This window comes from Cyprinodon tularosa, unplaced genomic scaffold (genome assembly GCF_016077235.1).
Source record: "Cyprinodon tularosa strain WSP-4 unplaced genomic scaffold, ASM1607723v1 ctg28, whole genome shotgun sequence".
In the NCBI taxonomy this organism is placed as follows: domain Eukaryota; kingdom Metazoa; phylum Chordata; class Actinopteri; order Cyprinodontiformes; family Cyprinodontidae; genus Cyprinodon; species Cyprinodon tularosa.
In genome coordinates this window covers 2,374,118-2,393,652 of record NW_024038985.1, presented here as the reverse complement: position 1 = coordinate 2,393,652, position 19,535 = coordinate 2,374,118, and the positions used below count along the sequence as shown (strand labels likewise).

At 38.6% G+C, this 19,535-nt stretch overlaps 1 protein-coding gene across 1 annotated transcript in view; it reads right to left on the bottom strand.

Moving 5' to 3' along the window:
• LOC119786802 (cell adhesion molecule 1-like) overlaps nt 1-19,535 on the bottom strand; it is a gene marked incomplete at its 3' end in the record, with an annotated part of 539,389 nt that overhangs the window by 24,709 nt on the left and 495,145 nt on the right. The window contains exons 7-8 of the mRNA XM_038290356.1: nt 10,966-11,062; nt 1,565-1,737 (exon numbers count right to left, since the gene is read on the bottom strand). Coding sequence (XP_038146284.1) covers nt 1,565-1,737; nt 10,966-11,062 — 270 coding nt within the window. The remainder of the gene's footprint in view (nt 1-1,564; nt 1,738-10,965; nt 11,063-19,535) is intronic.

Genomic DNA, 19,535 nt, shown 5'->3' with positions numbered 1-19,535 from the left:
ACACAAAACACATTTGGAAGCAAGAAAAATTGCAAAAATGTGCGTATTTATGATTTAGAAAAGCAGAGGCTGCAATAATGCTGTCCCATTTCGTTGTCCACTTTCTGAAAGCAAAAACCATCGATGCAAAAGACTTTGCCCAAATTCAGAGACATGCTATAGTGTGAAAAAGGCTCAACTTACTGTTTTTGACAAGCTCATTTTTTTTGAAGAAGCCAAAACTATAAAATCTAAAAGTTGAGTACATCCATTTCATTTTTTATAGTGCAGCCGTGATAAAGGTAAGCAGATAATGATAATGTAAAATGTTAGAAGTCAGTAGTCTAAGTGAGAAGCCCACTCAACATTTTATTAGTCAATACTGTATAATGCTGAAGAGGATGATCTACACTTGAAAAAAAATCTAAATCTAGATAAGTAATTTTTTCTTAAAATAAGTGCATTTGTTCTTGAATTGAGGAGGTAAAAGAGACATTTGCCAATAGAACAAGACGATTTACATTTGAAATAAGAAAACACAATTATATTGTCTTATTTCAAGTGCATTTTATCTAAATATCTTGTTTTAAGAATAAAAAAGCTCGTTCCTTTGGCAGATCATCTCATTAACCTACTCAAATGAATGGTAATTACACTTAATTTAAGACATTTTTGCTTATTTGTAGATAGTTTTTGCAGTGTAAGTATAGTTTTAATCCCTTAATGCTGCTTGAGCTAGGTTGGTTAAATCACTAATTAATAAATATTTTTCATCTGTGAAAAATAAAGATCTTTTCAAGGTTTCTAACTACTACTTTTTCAAGTGTTTTAATTCATGCAGGCAAAATCTACTCAACACGTAAATGAATACTGCTGCTCAGGAGAGAACTCAGCCAAATATGTATTAACATCCTAAAATTCCTGGCAGTTCAAGACATCAGGCAGAATATTGCTGTTAAAACAGGTGTTAAAATATGGAGGTTGAATTCCCCTGAGTGATATTTAATTGTGATGTTTTCATGGAGATAAAATAACATGCGACTGTCCTTATGAACGACTTCTGAGGTAAAATATCTTAGATTTTTAGTAAAGAAAAGGACTCCAGAGTTGCCCTGTGGTGTTAAATGCTACTCTAAGCAAGTTGGGGATAGATATGCAGATGGATTAATAAAGCAGATAGAGTTTAGCAGTAAGGTGCTGCTAGAACCACATTATGAGTTAGAGACAGAACAACAAAGATCCCTTGTTTAAAAGTCAAGTCGCATTTCTTGAATTATGCCAGCAGAGTGTTTAGTATGCTCCAAGTGTCACAAATGAGCACCTGTGTTAACAGCTTAGCAGCCTCATAAATCAGTCAGTGTTTTACATTTAATTATGCTGCTGTTCATGTTAAGTCTCCTAAAACTGGCTTAAATTGAGCAAAGTATTCAAGACTTTTAAAGACTTGAATAAACCAGACAGAATCTGCATAAATCAAAGAAACCTCATAAATTAGGCGAGATCCTTCAGTGGATGAACAAAAAGCTGAATGAACGGAATAAAAACAACAGGTACAGGGGATAGATATGCAGAGTTTATGGCTTACCATAGACATAGAGGACATAGTCGTCGAAAGACTCGCCCAGCGGGTTGGACGCCATACAGCGGTAGGTCCCGTTGTAGGACTTGTTCAGATTCTCGATGTAGAGGTCCCCTCCGATGATTACCGCATGGGACGGAAAATCATCGTCCACCTTCAGCCAATTCACCCTCTGTGGTCTGAAATGAGAACATCATAAAATACATTAGGATCAGCTGCTGCTTTCAGTTCATTACCTTTGAAGGTACTAGATTATAGGGATGTCAAAGTCCATCCTCCAACTTTGAATGCATCCCTGAATGAAAAGAGCAAAACCCTCAATCTGCATGTTCTTTAGCTTTGTAGAGGCCTGTGTTTAAGTTAATAAATGTTGCAAATGGAAACAGGGTGTGAAAGTTGAAAAGGCCACTTTCCATGCAAAAACATGTCTCACACTATCCAACGTGTGCTTTTGGAGACAGGGAAAGCTGGTTACACAGATGCCAAAGTGGTAAATTCAAAATAGACCGCATCCTTTTACTCTATATCACAGACGATCAATTTATGACTTACTTGATCAGAATACTGTATTATTGTTTATTTACAGGTGCAGGGAAAAACGCAGCATTGCTTTTATTTTCCTAAGAAACAGTTAATTAACCCTCTTAATTTGAGACACTTTTTAGAACAAAACCATTCTTTATAATTATCAATAGGTCCCAGGTATTATAGGCAGCATCGTTAATATGAACAGTCCAAACATCACATTTTGAACGGTTGTGGAAGTTTCCATTTATAATAATTCCTCTTATTTTTCATGCCTATAATGTGGCTATCAATATCCCAACTGCAAATCTATTTCTTCCTCTGTAAAACTTTGCTTTTTTTTCCCCTTTTCCTCTCCATACATAGTTATCATTTTAACCATGAAACACCATTGGTCAGCTGGCTCATTTAAATGTATTTTAAAAGTCATGTTGTCCTCTGCCATTTATGGGTAAATGCAGCGCTGGGATGAAATGTCCTCTTCCCTCGACTAAGGACATTTCATCCCAGCATGTCCTGAGCCCGTAACATCATCAGTGACCCCTCCCACTCCCACCATGGACTCCCTGCTGCCCTCTGGAAAGAGGCTTTGCAGCATCAGCTGTAGACCCAGCAGGTTCTGCAACAGCATTTTTCCCCGCTGCCATCAGACTGTTGAACTTTTGAACTCTGCATCAAACTTCAGACATTATTTTGCACCACCAATGTGGCTGAAACTTTTATAATCCTTCTAAATAAGAAACAACTGAATGCTCTACAGCATTTTGCACCATATTTATTTTGCCCTGCACTGAGCTTTTCCATATTAATGACCTTTTACACTAATATTTTTTAAACTGGTTTTCTTTTTTCTCCCATACTGTTTACATGATGATCAACGCTGCATTTTATAACGGTAATGTTCATTTCACTGTTGTAAACTGCTCTTTTCAATCATCAGTGTATACAAAATGACAATACAGTTTGCCTAAGTCTAAATGTGTGGAGGGAAGAACAAAGGGCGAACATTGTTATCAAATGTTGAGATGGAGCTGTGATCTATAAATGAAAATTGCATGCTACGAAGTTTGTACATAGCTTTATAATTCCAATTTTTTGTGTGGATTCCACATAATGTTTTATAAATGAGGCCTTTTTGTAATGCGGCCTGCATTTGATGTAGAGATGTTTGGGAAGAAATGGATCTAAAAGTGGGAGGGTAGCCCTGGAGGACTGGACTTGGGCTCCCTTGCTTTTATAAGGTTCACTACAGTCATTTTTAAAAACTTAACAACTTATTTAAATTTCAACTTTAAAACTTCAGTCTTGATTACTGTAAAAATGGGTCATTTATGATGCCACTATAAAAGAGGGTTCCTTTTATTCTGCCACCTCAGATCTATGCCCCTTACTACAAATCACACTAGATACTAGTTGGAACTATATGAAAAAATTATCCTGTTCAAAAAGGACTACTCTTGCAAAACACAAGCTGTGGAGCTACATTCCCTATCCCCCTTTCATATGGTAGCATATCTGGCTTTTCTTTTAATGGTAGAACTGCATGATGCCCTTGGCAAAGAAAAAAAAAACTGTCTAGAGATGCAGTCCTCTGAATTTAACTGTAGAATACCAAATTTGACCACCAGATGAGGTCGCCTCCCACTGATTTTTTTTTAAGCAGGTTCAAAAAGCAGATACAGTGCACCACTTGAAACTTGGCTTATACACTGCCAAAAATGAAATCTCTGTCATTTTTTTCTTAAAATAAGTTAATTTTTACTTGAACTGAGGAGGTAAGTGAGATACTTTGCCAATGGAACAAGACAATTTACATTTAAAATAAGAAAAAACAATTTCATTTTCTTATTTCAAGTGTATATTATATAATTATTATATTTTAAGAGTCAAAAGACTCATTCCTTTGGCAAATAAACTTATTTAACTGCTCAAATTGAGGCAAAATACACCTAATTTAAGAATTTATTACTTATATCTAGATCGTTTTTTTGCAGTATACTGTAAATCAGCGGTCCCCAACCACCGGGCCGCGGACCGGTACCGGTCCGTCAGTCATTTGGTACCGGGCCGCACAGGAAAAAAAAAAAATATATATATATATATATATATATATATATATATATATATATATATATATATATATATATATAATTTATCAACGATCAGAGTCTGAGTGATGTTTTATTTAGAAAAATAAAAAAAAAATTGGGGTATTCTCTCCCAATTACATCATTCGGTGCATCTGTGCCTCTTGACACAGGTTAATTAAGGTCAAGACGCATCCTATCTATAACATCCTATCTTTGTGAAGCGGGATTTTCTGCAGTTACAGCGACCAAAACAAAGCTACAAAGCAGACTGGACATCAGGAGCGCACTTTGTGTGTCATTGTCTCCGATTACGCCTAGATGGGACCGGCTTGTTTCACAGAAACAAGCTCAGGACTCCAACTAATTCAACATAATGGTGAGTTTTATTTTTATGCTGTTTCTATTTGATTTTTTGCCAGTCGTATAATTTTATTTAATAGTATTTTAGTATTTAACCCCCCAAAAAAAGGTTGGGGAACGCTGCTGTAGATGATGTATCAAAATAGATTTTTTTTAAATATTTTAAATGACCTTTAGCATGTTTTAGTCAGAGCCTAATAGTTACTGACATCATGGAAATCTAATTCAGTCTTTGTGTAAAATGAATGGAAATAATTGCAAGCGCCTTTGTCTTGGAATTGGCGGTTGCGTGCGTTTTATGTTTTTACTCGCGTAGGTTGGTAACTACTAAGCATCAGGCTTTGTTCTTGTCTCTTCTTGAATAGCAGGGTGGTAAACTCTATTTCTATGACAATAAGCTCAGAGTGCCCAGAGTGGCAGAGGTTTAGGGAGGGGGAGTGGGAGAAAAAACACCTCCATTTGGCTACGACAGCTTCCAACGACCACTGCCAGCCACCGTTATTTCCCCTGAGCGTGCGCTGATGGCCTCTCTTGTTGAATTTTGTTGCTGTGTTTTAAGTTGCTTCCTTCCCTTTAAAAGAATATTTCGTGGGAATCAGAAAAAAAAAAGAACAAAGAAAGAAAACAAAGCAGAAAAATGCAGAAGCTAGACTCTAAAACAAGAAAATCCAAGGGGTGTTTAATGGGCATGGTTAGCCAGCAGTAGAAGGGGAGAGTAAAGAATAAATAAAAGTATGACTACTTTCCTTTAAGATGGAGAGAAAGACATAATCTATAAAATTCTATAGGTAGACCGGATTCTGTGAGAGAAGGTAAAATAAATTCAAGGGAGGTTGATAGACAGAGATAGACCAAAGAGGTAAGATGGGAAGCAAGGAGAGAGGAAGGGCAGGCGTCTGGAATACAAATGGCTGCCTGCAGCCGGGGCCCCGTTCCGCTATCTGCTGGTAAGGACTACACAACTCTCAGCAGCTCTAATGAAAATGACTTCCAATTCCCGGCTCAGTGTATTGATTGTGTTTTCATCTTTATAAAATGAATACAGGGAGTGAGCTTGTCTCTATGCCAAGTGTGGAAACTGTGGGGGTCTGGTGGGGAGGGGACACAGAGGATTTGATCTGTGTTATGTCTCTGTGTGTTCCTGTTATGTCCATTTAAACAGATCATAGAATAAAAACGGAACCTGCAAAAGGGAACCTGACAACACTACATTAAGATGTCTTTCAGGGCAAGATTCTGCAGAAATCTATTTTACTAATTCCTGTATTGGAAATCCTTTTTTTTTTCCCTTAGAGAAATGTACATAGTCCCAGAGTAAAAGCAATGTTGTAAATTAATAAACAGTTTAAACATTGAAATCTAATAAAAACATTGACACACCCACTGCCTAATATTTTGGCAGTTTTCACATCTCTGTTTTGGTTTATTTTCTGCAATCCACTCTTCCTGAAAACAATCCTTTATTATCTTAGTTGTTTGCTTCGGGGCACCTTTGTGTTGAAAGATGAACTTCTGCTTTAGTCCTGAGTTCTGCACACTCTGGAGCAATGTTTTTGTTTTAAAGAATCTGTAATAAGAACCAGTTTCAGTGTCTTTGGACAAGCCAACCAACATTCCCACAGCATAATGCTGCCACCGCAGGGGGTGTGGCCTGTAAATAATGCAGGTAGTTCAAGTGAAAAGTTCTGTTCTGGTTTTATTATAGAATTTCAGATTTTACAGGATGCAAGGTGATTTAATTGGAAGCACTGTTGCCTTGTAGCACGAATACATGGCTATTTCCAGATAATGAAGCTTTCTCCTTCAACCCAAACAGATGAGCATTTAGTTAAATGTGTTTCTTTATTTTGCAATTAGGCAAGAGTGTGTGTACATGTTGTCTATCCTGTGTCTCTGTGAGGGACTGATGAAGTGTCCAGGATGTACATTGCCATCTCATTGAATGACCTCCAGACTAAGGCACTGGTCAAAGTCCCATCGCCTAGGCAACGATGCAAAAACAAGCGAGTATAGATAACAGATAGAAAGATGGATCAATGGATTTCATATGCAGGCTTTCACCCATTCAAGATTTGAGTACTGAAGCATGAGTGCTGAACCCTGTTAAACTTATTGCAGGCAAAGAAAAGCTCAGCAACAGCTAACAGTACACCAACCAACAAAGTGATTTAATCAGTAGATACATTTTTTTTTTTCTTTTATTATGTTTTCTTTCTATAGAAAGGCTGAAACCTCCAATATTTACAGGGAAGTTTAGCAAATAACAAGGAAACATCCTGGAGTAGATGTGATAACAATGACTATCGGATGACAGACAGCAAAAAGAAATCAGAAGAAAAACTTTTTAGCAAGAACATATGGTGCAAAAGTGTTTTAATGGTTTTACAAATACGTCTTTCAGTGTTTTTACAATACAGCCATGTCTGAATGATCAATGAGGTCCCTGAGGCAGGGAGGGGGTCTTAATTTGATTTGAGGGGGCGTTCTAGGGTAATACTTGTGATAGTTTTATTAATAATATCTGATATGGACCATTTTGTTTTGTCCTCTGGCCAGTTACAATCGCTGATTTTACATTATGTGTCCAAAAAAAGTCTATACCAGTCTTATATTTCCAACAGTCTCATTGCAAACTATGAAGAACCCTGAGGTCTAAAATATTTCCACAAAGAGTATTGAGTTTCTTGCTTCTTTCTGGGAACAAGAAGTCAGTCTCCTTTCCTCCTTTGTCCATTTTGAGGACAAAACCAATCTTTTTTATCAATGCTGGAGATTTATTGTTGCTCTTAAACTGATGGAATCTTGGGCTTTTTATGTTTCTGGTATCTTAATTTTCTGAATGAGAGCTTTCTTTTTCTTTTTGATATGTCTGCTTTGCATTTTTCTTCTGATGCCTCTTCATTAAATAACGACTAATTGTAAAAAGGCCAGTCCAGCTCATACTGTTTTTTTTTTTTAGTTCTTTCAGACAAGTTGTTTCTCACTGGCTGTCAGTCATCGTCAGGTTTCACCACAAATTGTCTAGGCTGCCCACTGCAGATAGACATTAACACAGACATCCGGAGTGGTGGAAGTTTCCTTAAGTGCAGTACGTTAATGATGAAGTGAGTAAACAGCTTTAGATAGTTCTGGTTAATGTTACTGTGTTTTAATGTTACGTAAAATCCATATATTGATGTTAATGATTATAGCCACCCTTTTTTGCCAGCTAAAATGCTATATAAGCTTACTTTGGTGTGTCAATTGAGGCTGATTTCTAAACAATGGTGTAAATGGACCTGTTAGCTTCTGTATGTAACCCCATTGAGCTAAACTGTATTTGCTATCCCACTTAGGGCATTTTTGGAGCCTTTTTCCCCAGTTTATTAATATTGTGTGAGAGTTGTCAACTTATATATTTTCCATCTGCATTTATATGCATGGCTTGTGTTTATATATGCTGGTGCTGAATGTGAGTAAGCTTATGGTTATTGTGAATACTGGTAATCAGTTATGTTTTTTTATTTCTTGTTGCAGAACCACATATCTGTACTTTGTAAACTTCTACATAAAAATCCATCATCCAACTTTATCTGTATCTGTTTCTTACTGGACAACCGCAGCATGCCTTAACTTCAGCTAATCAGCATAACTCAAACGGGTGAGGGGTTACCAGGCAACCGTTCAGTATGGAAGAGAACTCCATATAGCTAACCGTATTTTTCACTAATATATGACAGCTGTGTTGCTGTTTATCGAACCAAAAAATGGTGGATGACCATTATGGGCCAAAATTTACAAGCTGTCATTTAGTTAAACGTTTCCAGAAACTTTTAAAACAACTTCAGCAAATGGTTTTAATTTACCTTTTTTTCTCCATACAGATTTTCTTTCAGTGCACCTAACAGTTAGACACCTTAAGTTAATATTTACAACTACATCTTCTGATTGTTTTGCTCTGCCATAATTTGAACCGCCCTGTCAATTAATTACCACAACTAAAGCAAATGCTGCCAGCTATATTGATGCTGGAAAAGTCCAGTGGGACTTTTGCCCAAGGCTCTCTGTGTTTTACTCTTCCCCTGATCACTCTAATGGCTTCATTTGCACTCCATTACATCTCATATCAAAGAAACCTGTCATCCGAACAAACCAACACCTGTGTTCGAAAGTGATACATATGAAATGGCAGCCTAATGAGAGACGGGCGGGAGCTTTCAGATGATACCGGCCGACATTTGCAGAAATCAATTAGCACTAATAAAGGCTGCTGTACCTTTTCAGCACGGAGGGAAATGACTTGAATCCAACTTTGTCTACTATCAGCGACTATTTAAATGAATACAAAAACTAACCTAATTAATACAATAAGATCCAAAGTGCAACTTTTTCTCTTCTCCTTTTTGCCCTATATCTCTGCTTTAGGACAATCTAACAGACACGCAATTCATTGTGCATATTCATGTTGAAACTATTATTTCAGTAAATTTGCCCAAATTTGCCAAGAAATGAAATTATATGAAAACTGAAGCTTCTGAATGCTTTGCAGGCTTTCAAAGTTTTTGTTCATAAATGACATATTGGTTAAACCTCCACTGGACAGGGTCACATTAGTGTAAAGATGGACAAAAATACTTTAAAATAAGCAGAGAAATGCAGTGTTACAGTCAAACAGGCAGTTTAAAGGTAGGCATTATAGCCAGCACATGATAGATTCTCTCTCAGTAGACCCACAGGAACAGTGCAAGTATTTTATCTCCTTTATGAGCTGCTACAGATACTGTACATACTGAGCAGCTGTGTGGTGAGTAATTTAATATTAACTGCTTCCCATAAAGAGAGGAAAAAATATAAATTACATCCAGAGTCAGAGAATGATACAGCAATAGCACAGGGAAGAATGTCAGAGAAATAACTCAAGGTAAAAGAGAGAAAACTTTTTCTACAATTATTCACGGAAAATCTTTATTTTATGGCGTCATTTTTACTTAAACGGCTGCTGCCTTGAGGTTTCTCAGATGAAAAGAAAAACGTTTCCGCACACCCTGTGCTGGCATTGAGTTTAACAAGGAATAGAAAAATATGGCTTAATAAGAAACTTTCAACTTGAAAGATTCATGCAGTCTGATACAATTTGGCTGGGAGTTATTTTAACATTATTATAACATCAATGTGCTTAGTAATTTATGATGCATTATACTACCTTCAGTGTTCTCAACAGGGGATACCACTTAAATGGTTTTCAACTGTTTCTATGCTGATGATGATGTCAAGAGGTGGTGCTGATGGGCCTGGGTGGGTGGGTGGGTGGATGGATGGATGGATGGATGGATACATCGATAAATGGATGGACAGATGCATGGATGAATGGATGGATGGATGGATGGATGGACAGATGCATGGATGAATGAATGGATGGATGGATGGATGGATGGATGGATGGATGGATGGATGGATGGACAGATGCATGGATGAATATATGGATGGATGGATGGATGGATGGATGGATGGATGGATGGATGGACAGATGCATGGATGAATATATGGATGGATGGATGGATGGATGGATGGACAGATGGACAGATGCATGGATGAATACATGGATGGATGGATGGATGGATGGATGGATGGATGGACAGATGCATGGATGAATATATGGATGGATGGATGGATGATGGATGGACGGATGGACAGATGCATGGATGGATGGACAGATGCATGGATGGATGGATGGACAGATGCATGGATGGATGGATGGATGGATCCATGGATCCATGGATGATGGATGGACAGATGGACAGATGCATGGATGAATATATGGATGGATGGATGAATGGATGGATGGATAATGGATGGATGGACGGATGGATGGATACATGGATGGATGAATGGACGGATGGATGAATGGACACGTGGATGGATAGATGGATGGATGGATGGAAGGTTTAATGGATACTTTGATAAATTGATGGATAGATGGATGAATGGACACATAGATGGATGGATGGATGGATGGATGGATGGATAGATGGATAAATGGATGGATGGATGGACAGATGCATGGCTGAATACATGGATGGATGGACGGATGGATGGCTAGATGGATAAATGGATGGATGGATGATGGATGGACAGATGGACAGATGCATGGATGAATATATGGGTGGATGGATGGATGAATGGATCAAATGAAGTGATCAAGTTCTTCTCCATTTGACTTAAACATAACACTACGTTCAATTTGTGTTTTTTCAGATGTTGAATGTGTAAAAAAAAAGAAATTTTTTATGCATTTTTTTTAAAGGCAAGGGCAAACTTGCTACCCTGAGATGAAGAAATGTGATGTAGGATGTGAATAAACATTTGTGTTGCCATCAGTGAAGAGGTTTGGTCTGCTTCTATTCCCTATGGTTGTGTTTGACTGGTTGAAAAATGTGTTTGATTGTGTCTTACTGGGGTTTGCCTTTCGCTTTACACGTCAGCTCCAGGTTTTCGCCTTCTCTTGTCAAGCCCTGTGGAAATCCCACCATGATCTTTACCTCTGGTTTGTCTGAAATGATGAGAGGAAAAAGAAAATGGAGAATAAAACAACCATCAACTGAAGAAAACTGTACAGAAAATTCGATTGCTCAGGCAATTATCTAAAAACTGCATGCATATCAAACACACACTGTGGATTCACTTACAAAAAAACTGCTCCACAAGGGAACGGTCGATTCAGAATTAAAAGCTTTTTTAGTTTTAGAAATCCTATCAACTCATTTCTGGTCCCAGGAAACATGTATGTGCTGGTACCTTACAAATTTGTTTAGGCAGGAACGGTAAAGTAAACTTGGTCTCCCAAAGCCCCTCTTGTATGGCGCTAACGTAGAGAAAAACATTATATACTGTACGCATGGTGCTTCTCACTAGCTACCCACTATATGCACAATACAGTCACAAACAAACTTCTTGACCAGATCCTGTGAAACTGAGCATATGATTCACAGTGGGCTGGTTAAGAAACTCCCTGTGGTGCAGCAGGATATAAGTGATTGTGGTATATAATATATGTACTGTGTTGACTGCCCTAACAGAGCAGCCGAATAGACTAATACACTCATGTAATCAGATGTTTAGTTAGTAATGTATCAAAGGTGCTTATAGACATGCAAAAAGATCAGCAAACACTGCAATGGGCTGTTTGTTTTGATTAATAAAAGCAAATTATAAAACCACATCAGGTAACCATGCTGAGAGTATAACTGCTGTCATTTTAAGGAGATTTTTCCGTTTAACCCCCAGTCTCTGGTGCATCTTACTGTTGAAAGGAGAACACAGAATTGAGACAATGTTATTGTCCCACTGTGAACAAATTATGGAAACTGGAGAAATTTGAGGATTTAAATGCTTACATCACCAGCTACCATCCATGTACTAACCAGGCCTGACTCTGCAGAGCTTCTTTGATCACACTGAGAACAGGCTTGGGTAGAGTAAACACCCTAGTGAGATCTAAAAAGCTGTTAAGGACATTCTGGCAGTGCACAAGTCTAGTATGGAATTTAACAAGGGTTCAAAAGTTGCTAAAAATAATCTATTCCATGATGGAATTTTTTTTTTCACGTGGAGGGCATTCGGATCATTTGCCAACATGCCCAGGTCTGTCAGATGGAGTGGATAGATGTTTCAGTTTGACAAAGCAGTTTGACCAGCCTGTTGACAGTAAAATCATTTTAATGGTACATCCCCACAAAATGATTCCTGCTATTTTTATTTTTCTGTCTGACCAGAACTCAAAACTCCATGGAAAGACCAGAGCATGGTCAATAGAGGTAAGGTGAGGAGGAGTGGTGGAGCTCAGACAGGAGCAGGGAAGATTGGAGGAAGAAGCCTTGCAAAAATTACCCAAGCAGGGTGGAGGCAGTCGGCAATGCCTCGCCCTGCAGCTAGGGGAGGAAATATGGAGAGTAGACAGAAAAACTGAGCAGAGAGTCCGGCAGAGGCTGTGGTAAGATGGGATCAGCTTTGAAGATCAGGGTGACAGCCTTAGGGTCAAATGAGACACCTAACAGAGAGAATAGCACCTTGGTGGGTCCATCTTTATGGTGAAACAGCTTTGTCTTCGCTTCGCACTTTCACCTTACATCCAAACCACATCCGGTTCCTGTTTGGTCGTCACAACACAACCTAACAAATAAGCTCGTCGTACTCGTACTCGTACTTGTCGTCTCCCACTTTATCCGAAACCGGGTCGCGGGGGCAGCAGACTAAGCAGAGACTCCCAGACTTCCCTCTCTGCCGACACCTCCTCTAGCTCTGTTGGGGGAAGCCCTAGGCGCTCCCAGGCCAGTCGAGAGACATAGTCTCTCCAGCGTGTCCTGGGTCGTCCCCTGGGCCTCCTCCCTGTGGGATGTGCCTGGAACACCTCCCGAGGGAGGCGTCCAGGGGGCATCTGAAGAAGATGTCCGAGCCACCTCAACTGACGCCTCTTGATGTGGAGGAGAACCGGCTCTACACTGAGCCTCTCCCGAATGACCGAGCTCCTCACCCTATCTCTAAGGGAGAGCCCAGCCACCCTGCGGATAAAGCTCATTTCAGCCGCTTGTATCCGGGATCTCGTTCTTTCGGTCATGATCCAAATTTAATGACCATAGGTGGGTGTAGGAACGTAGACCGACCGGTAAATGGAGAGCTTTGCCTTTTTGCTCAGCTCTCTCTTCACCACGACAGACCGGTGCAGCGTCTGCATTATTGCAGCAGCCGCACCGATCCGTCTATCGATCTCAAATAAGCTCAGATTTTTTAACTCACTGTACTGTTATTACAATTTTTGCTTCCCTGTCATCACCATCATTTTGTCATTTGCATCACTAGAAGCATGTCCTTAACATCACTTTGCATTACTGCACTCATGAATGCAACTCTTAATGGGGATAACATGTAAATCACTAACTCCAGCTGCTTGAATTGCATTTGGAGTGAACGCATAGAATTAAGGATAAAAAAACAACAACAAACTTAACATGAGATTCTGTAGTTTGCTAGTCATATCACAGGACCTGTGATGGACTAGCAAACTGTCTGGTTCTCCAAACACTGGAATTCCTCATCTTTGTCCTTATTTGACCTGAAAATCATGTTGCGTATTATAATTGGATCATAGGTGCTGTCCAAATTTAGGCCAAACAGAAATGTTGAGAGTCAGGCCTGGTAAGACCATTTCATCAACCTGATGCACCTCCAATCACAATAAGATATTGATGGAGATGTTTTTCGCAGATCAGGTTTAACTTTTTACTTTTTTATTTTTGAATTCTTTTAGACTATACCAATTCAACAAAAGCATGTTCTCCTCAGATGATCGAGCATCTCACCTTATCTCTATTGCATATTGCAGGTATAGAACAAAAGCTTAGCTTTAGCTGCTTATATACATAATTCTTTCTCTATATATAGACAATTAATGCAGGGTTTCGAACATGAATGGACCTGTAAATGAAAAGCTTCACTTTTTGTCCCAGATACTTCTTCACCACAGCAGGTCCAAGCCATGCTTTCTATCTCAAGGTCCTTCCTACCATAACTCATGAGCCTGACATCAAGACACTAAAACTCTTCCTCGTGAGGCAAAGACTGAGACAAGTCTACTGATTAAAGTTGCTGCAGGAAAACCCAGGAAGACCTTCTTCAGGGTCAGTATGCATTATAAATCAAGGATGCAGAATTTGCTGCTTTGAATTCTTTAAAGGATGGAGTGCAAGATGAGGAAGCTCTTCAAGCAGAACAGACTGTTGACATTTAGCATTTTGGCCTCCCACTGAGGGAACCGTGGCTGAATGTATAAGGCAGAAGAAGAAAACACCACTAAGTCAAAAATGTGCTTGTGATAAAAATGTCTGGAAAAGCTGCTACTTAAAACAAACAGAGAGCAATGTCAGGGGGACGTTCTCAACAGTTTCAGAGATTAAAAAATAACAAAAGATGCAACAATCTGAGCAACATCCATGACTTCTTCAGTAGTGTTTGAGTGAGAGTCGGTCAATTTTATGCTGCTCAAAGGTACCTTTATTGACAACAGGAAAAAAACAGCAAGCTGAACTCAGAAGCTGGCCTCGGAGGACTTGGCTTGACATAGAAATTTATAGTCATATTCAATGTGTTTTTCCATTAGACTTCCTGCCCTGTTAGCCATGGAAGGCTTTTCTGTAGCTGCATCCTGGATAAATTCTACATAAACTTCAACCCAAAGAAAAAAATGAAATAAACAAAAAAGAAAATTGCAAAAGAAAGAACACCTGATGAAGACCTAGAAGACAGACAATGCGAATTGCATGCCCATTACAAAATAGTAAAAGAAAAGTCACTTAGAAACCTCTATACAAGTAATTGTAATATTTTATTACATTATCAAGAGGGAAAGAACGCAAGAAACAAACAAAAAGTATTCTGATTTGTTTGCTGTTTACCAGTCAATGACTACTTTTCCATGCTCTGGAGAAAGCGGCTTCAGGTGACCTTTAAGTCAATGTTTAGTCTTATTTAAACCAGAGTCTTATTTAGTCAATGGGTTTAATAAAAACAAAAACAATTTAATATTTCAATACTACTTAATAAAAACTTTGGTACTGTATAGTTATGTTGGATTCACACATTTGATTGTCAATTTTGATCATCTAGTTAGCTATTTTAAGAGTAAACTATTTTTGAACTTTTTTCAGCTTTGCGGAATTTTAATAAAAATTTGCAACATTGATACTACATTTATCCCATTAGTCACTGGTTGGATGTATGCTTTGTAGAGATGTTTAAATCTGGACAAGGTTCTAAAAAAATATTTCAAACCTTGATTATCCCCTAGAGCTCTATTTTATCCATCATCTGCACATGGAAAGAGGATAGATCAAATGCAGACCTAACAAGACATGGAGGTCCACCTAAAATGACAGGATAGGCAAGTATAGCATTGATTAACAGCTCTATATTACAATGTTATCAGGGTACCATTAATTTATTGAAGTGCTGGATAAATGCATAAAGGGAGAAAATGCATGGATGTGTCAAATTGCAGCCCTGGTAAATGCAGAAGCAATCAAAATTTGCAGCACAACTTAATTTACTCCAGCAAAAAAACTCTGATAAGGCCCAGCATGTGGGTGTAGCGATGGACTTAGACCTGAACCTTCAGAGGCCCTTAAAGCAACAAAGCTGGCCTTCTATCACCTGAAGAACTTTTCCTAGATGACTAATATAAAAAATAAAAAAAATCACTTGTGTAGTTATGTTTATTTACAATGTTGTCTTTGGAGGTCTGCCTAAAAAGTAGATCCAACAGCTGAGCTTATTCCATTATGTTGCTGCCCTCGTTCTCATTAGAATTAAAAAAGGAGAGCACATCACATCATCTAAGTTCTAAAGTATGTACATTAGCTCCCCATTTAACAGAGAATAGACTTAATAATACTTCTGTTAGTTTGTTATTCACCATTTAGATTAGCACCAACTTATATTACAGTCTTGTTATCAGTGTATCGACCAACCAGAAATCCCAGGCTTAAGTTTACTCTGTAAACCCAGAAACAAACAGAGAGGCGTACATCGAGCTCTTGGCAACAATAATCTGGAAGAAACTAGAAGACTGTAAAAGTGCCAAATCAAGGTTGAAATCCTTTCGCTTAGAGTTACCTTTGACAGTTCTTTTTAACTGCTATATAAAACATAATTGGTTTAAGTGTGTAGAAGAACTTTTTTCTTTACAGAACCAGTCTTCACTTAGCCTCATGAGACCATCCTGATCTCGCGAACTTTCAAGGTTTCACTCGCTAATCATTCTGGAGACTCTCCATTGAAGAAAATTTGGAGCCGTTCAGCAAACGAACGTCCAATCAGCGTTGGCTTTGAGGCGGGTTGAGGTGTGACGCAACGAGAAGCACGACAGTTCAGTCTAAAGAACATGGCAACTTCAGCCGATGAAACTAGCGTTAGCGTGGCTATCGAGCAAGTTTTATCGGAATTAAAGAGTATTTCTTCACTGAAAGAAGAGCTTCTCCCGACTAGTTTCGGCAAGAGTAGCCTGGCTGCTAGTACGTCATATGCTTCGTTGATCTGATTGGTTTATTTGGCCCGTCTATCACCAACATAGGCCAATCAGCTAACCAGTATTTTCGCCCCTTCCCAAAATTACTTCAACCGAAGGTTTCCAGATGGATATGCGGAGCAAATCGATCTGGCGGAGTCAGGTTACGCATCTCCTGATGTATAGTGCTGTGTACACAATAGGAATCTTTTTAGAATAAAAATGTGTCTTCACAGAGAGAAAGATATATCGTGAGTTAATCTAAATAGCAGAAAAGAGGTGAGGTTATGACTACCCACTGGTGGGGTGAATTGTTCTTGTTGGTTCCCCCAATGATGTTTCCTAAATGTTGGGTTTTGTCATCACATTTTTAATCAGGCTTTAGAGGGAGAGCTCAGGCCTGAGTTACGGTTTCAGAGCCAGCAGTAAAGTGTCCGACCTTCTCAGCTATAAACAACAAATGTCTGGTTGTCCATCTGTCTGCATTCTGCTCTGTGAGAGCCTAGCTGATGGACAGCAGATGGGCAAGCAGCCAGCTCTGTGGGATTGTGTGGATTCAGACAGCAGCCCCTGGCTTTATTTCCGCTCCAGACTCTACAAGGCGTCCAGTAACTTTTTCCCTGCTCACAGTCATCTGACCTTGTCATCTCAGAGCTATAAACATAAAGGACGCCAGGCATCTCCAGGTTGTTTTGATAGTCCCACATAGATACTGTGAGGCTTAGTTGCCTCTACATGATGAACAATACACATTAGTGCCAAATCCAGAAAGCACATCTTGCTGAAATACTGCCCACTGTATGCAGGAAGGCCATTACCATTATGCTAACTGGATTATTTGCTTTATTGTGAGCCTAACCTCATAAGTGCTCAACATGGCGTTATCAGTCTCCCTGCAGTCAGCTGACCTAAAGGAGGAAACAAGTGGGTAGGAAACCAGCAGCTTGCTTTGATTTTATACAAACCCATGCAGGCCACTTTATTAGGAACACCTTAAACTGTATAACTCTAAAAGGGGAATCAGCCAAACAAATATCAGTAACCCAAAGCATCTACTTGTTTTCAGCTTCCTTGCTGACCTTTAAACTAACCATTAAAATAAGAGATGTATGAGAATGACGGACTGAACACAGTACCATTAATGCTGCAGGGGTGAGCTGCTCTGAGTATTTTAGAAAGTGCTGGAAATTCATTCCACACCCAGAGTCCGAATCTGTTCTGGTTTGGGAACAATTATCAATATAACTTCCTTCCTCTTTGCTTAAGGATTCTATTACAAACTTAACCTTTTTATTACAAGTATACACAACATAGTCATTTTAGACCTGCAAATTGTAAATTTACATGAAAGTGCAAAAGAAAAAGAATTTGGTAAATATATATAAATACATTATATTTATATAAGATAGAAACATGGCTGGACTGGTGCAAATAATCGTTGGTGTGGTAAATGCTGTAGCATCGTCCTGAAGGTAAAAAGTCTTAACAGTCTGTGTTTATGAAGTTTGGGGTCTTCTGAGATTTTAGCAGCCCCTTTTCTGACCCTAGACCTGTACAAGTCCTGGATGGAGGGATGGTCAGCTCTGATAATCCTCTATAATGGATTCAAACCACACAGAGATAGATGAATAACCAACAACCTGAGTGATAAAAGTAGCCCCCATAGGAGGTCATAGTTGTTGTGTTCCCATAGGAAGTGCTAAAATTTACTCTGGACTGAAAGGCATCCGAGTTTTATCATAAATGGTCAGAAACGGAGAAGATATTCATTGAGAAGCCACTGAGTGGATGGAGATAAATTGACAGAATTTAGAGTAAAATAGGCTGGAGAAGAAATTAGTCATTGCAAAGTTAAAAAAAACCTGAGCCATCTTTGTTAGAAAATGTCCGTGTGATTCTATTGTTCAACTATCTGCTATATAGAGCAAGGAGAAATGCCACATACATCTGACCCCTTTCAGAAGCTTTATTAAAGGAACTTTAAATGTTAGAGATTTTACAGGTGCAATTTTATGCAGAAATTTTTGCATAAAGCAGGACAGTGTATATTTATGTTTTTCAGCCAAAGCTAGTTTCCATTTGCTGATCATTTGAAATATGATATAGCAAAATATGTTTATATAAGACACCAGATATACAGTAAAAATGTATCTGAGAGTCCACAATAAGTGACTATTACCTTTGATGCAGGTTTGTCCAAAAACCTGTGGCTCAAATTAAACAGGATTTAAAACCACAGTCTTTCTAAAGGGACGGCCACCTAACTCTCCCTTAAAAGCATGAAAGATATTACTGTCCTTTATAGGTGGAGATTGTTAGCCTTCTGAAGGAAATCCTTTTTGGTCGTGAGGTATCTTGGTGAACTGGATCTCATGTAGTTGTTTTTTTTCTTTATAGTTTGTTTTTAACCTTTAAGGTGCTCTAATGGATTTCTTTTTTTTTTTAACGGCACTAGTGGCTCGTTTTTCTGACATTAGACTGAAAGGAAAGGGTGTATGAGAGAGGAGGAGAGACATGCAGCTAAGGACCACAGGCCGGATTCGAAACCAGGTCGGACTAAGGCCTCCGTACATGGGTCGTGCGCACCAACCACCGCGCCACCATAACACCCGTTCTATTGGATTTCTAATGCAAAAAATATATATATACCTATAAAAAAATATGCAGAGCAAATATTTTTTCCTTCATTCCTGATGTATTTTATGCAAGCCAGTGTTTTAAGTGTTTTGATTTTCTTTTCTATTTTCTATTTTCTCCCCCCCCCCAAGTTATTTATTGGTAATAAATCCCAAGTATCCTTATCATGCTCCTCTTCCTTTCTACAAATTGGTCCAGAAACAAACATTTACAGCAGGTCCTTTAAAACTGCTTCAGCCTGAGATATCTTACTATTCTTTTCAATTTAGGGATTTTCACCCTTTAAAAGTTGTTATACTTACAAAGTTCCATAAAAAAGCTGAAAAATATA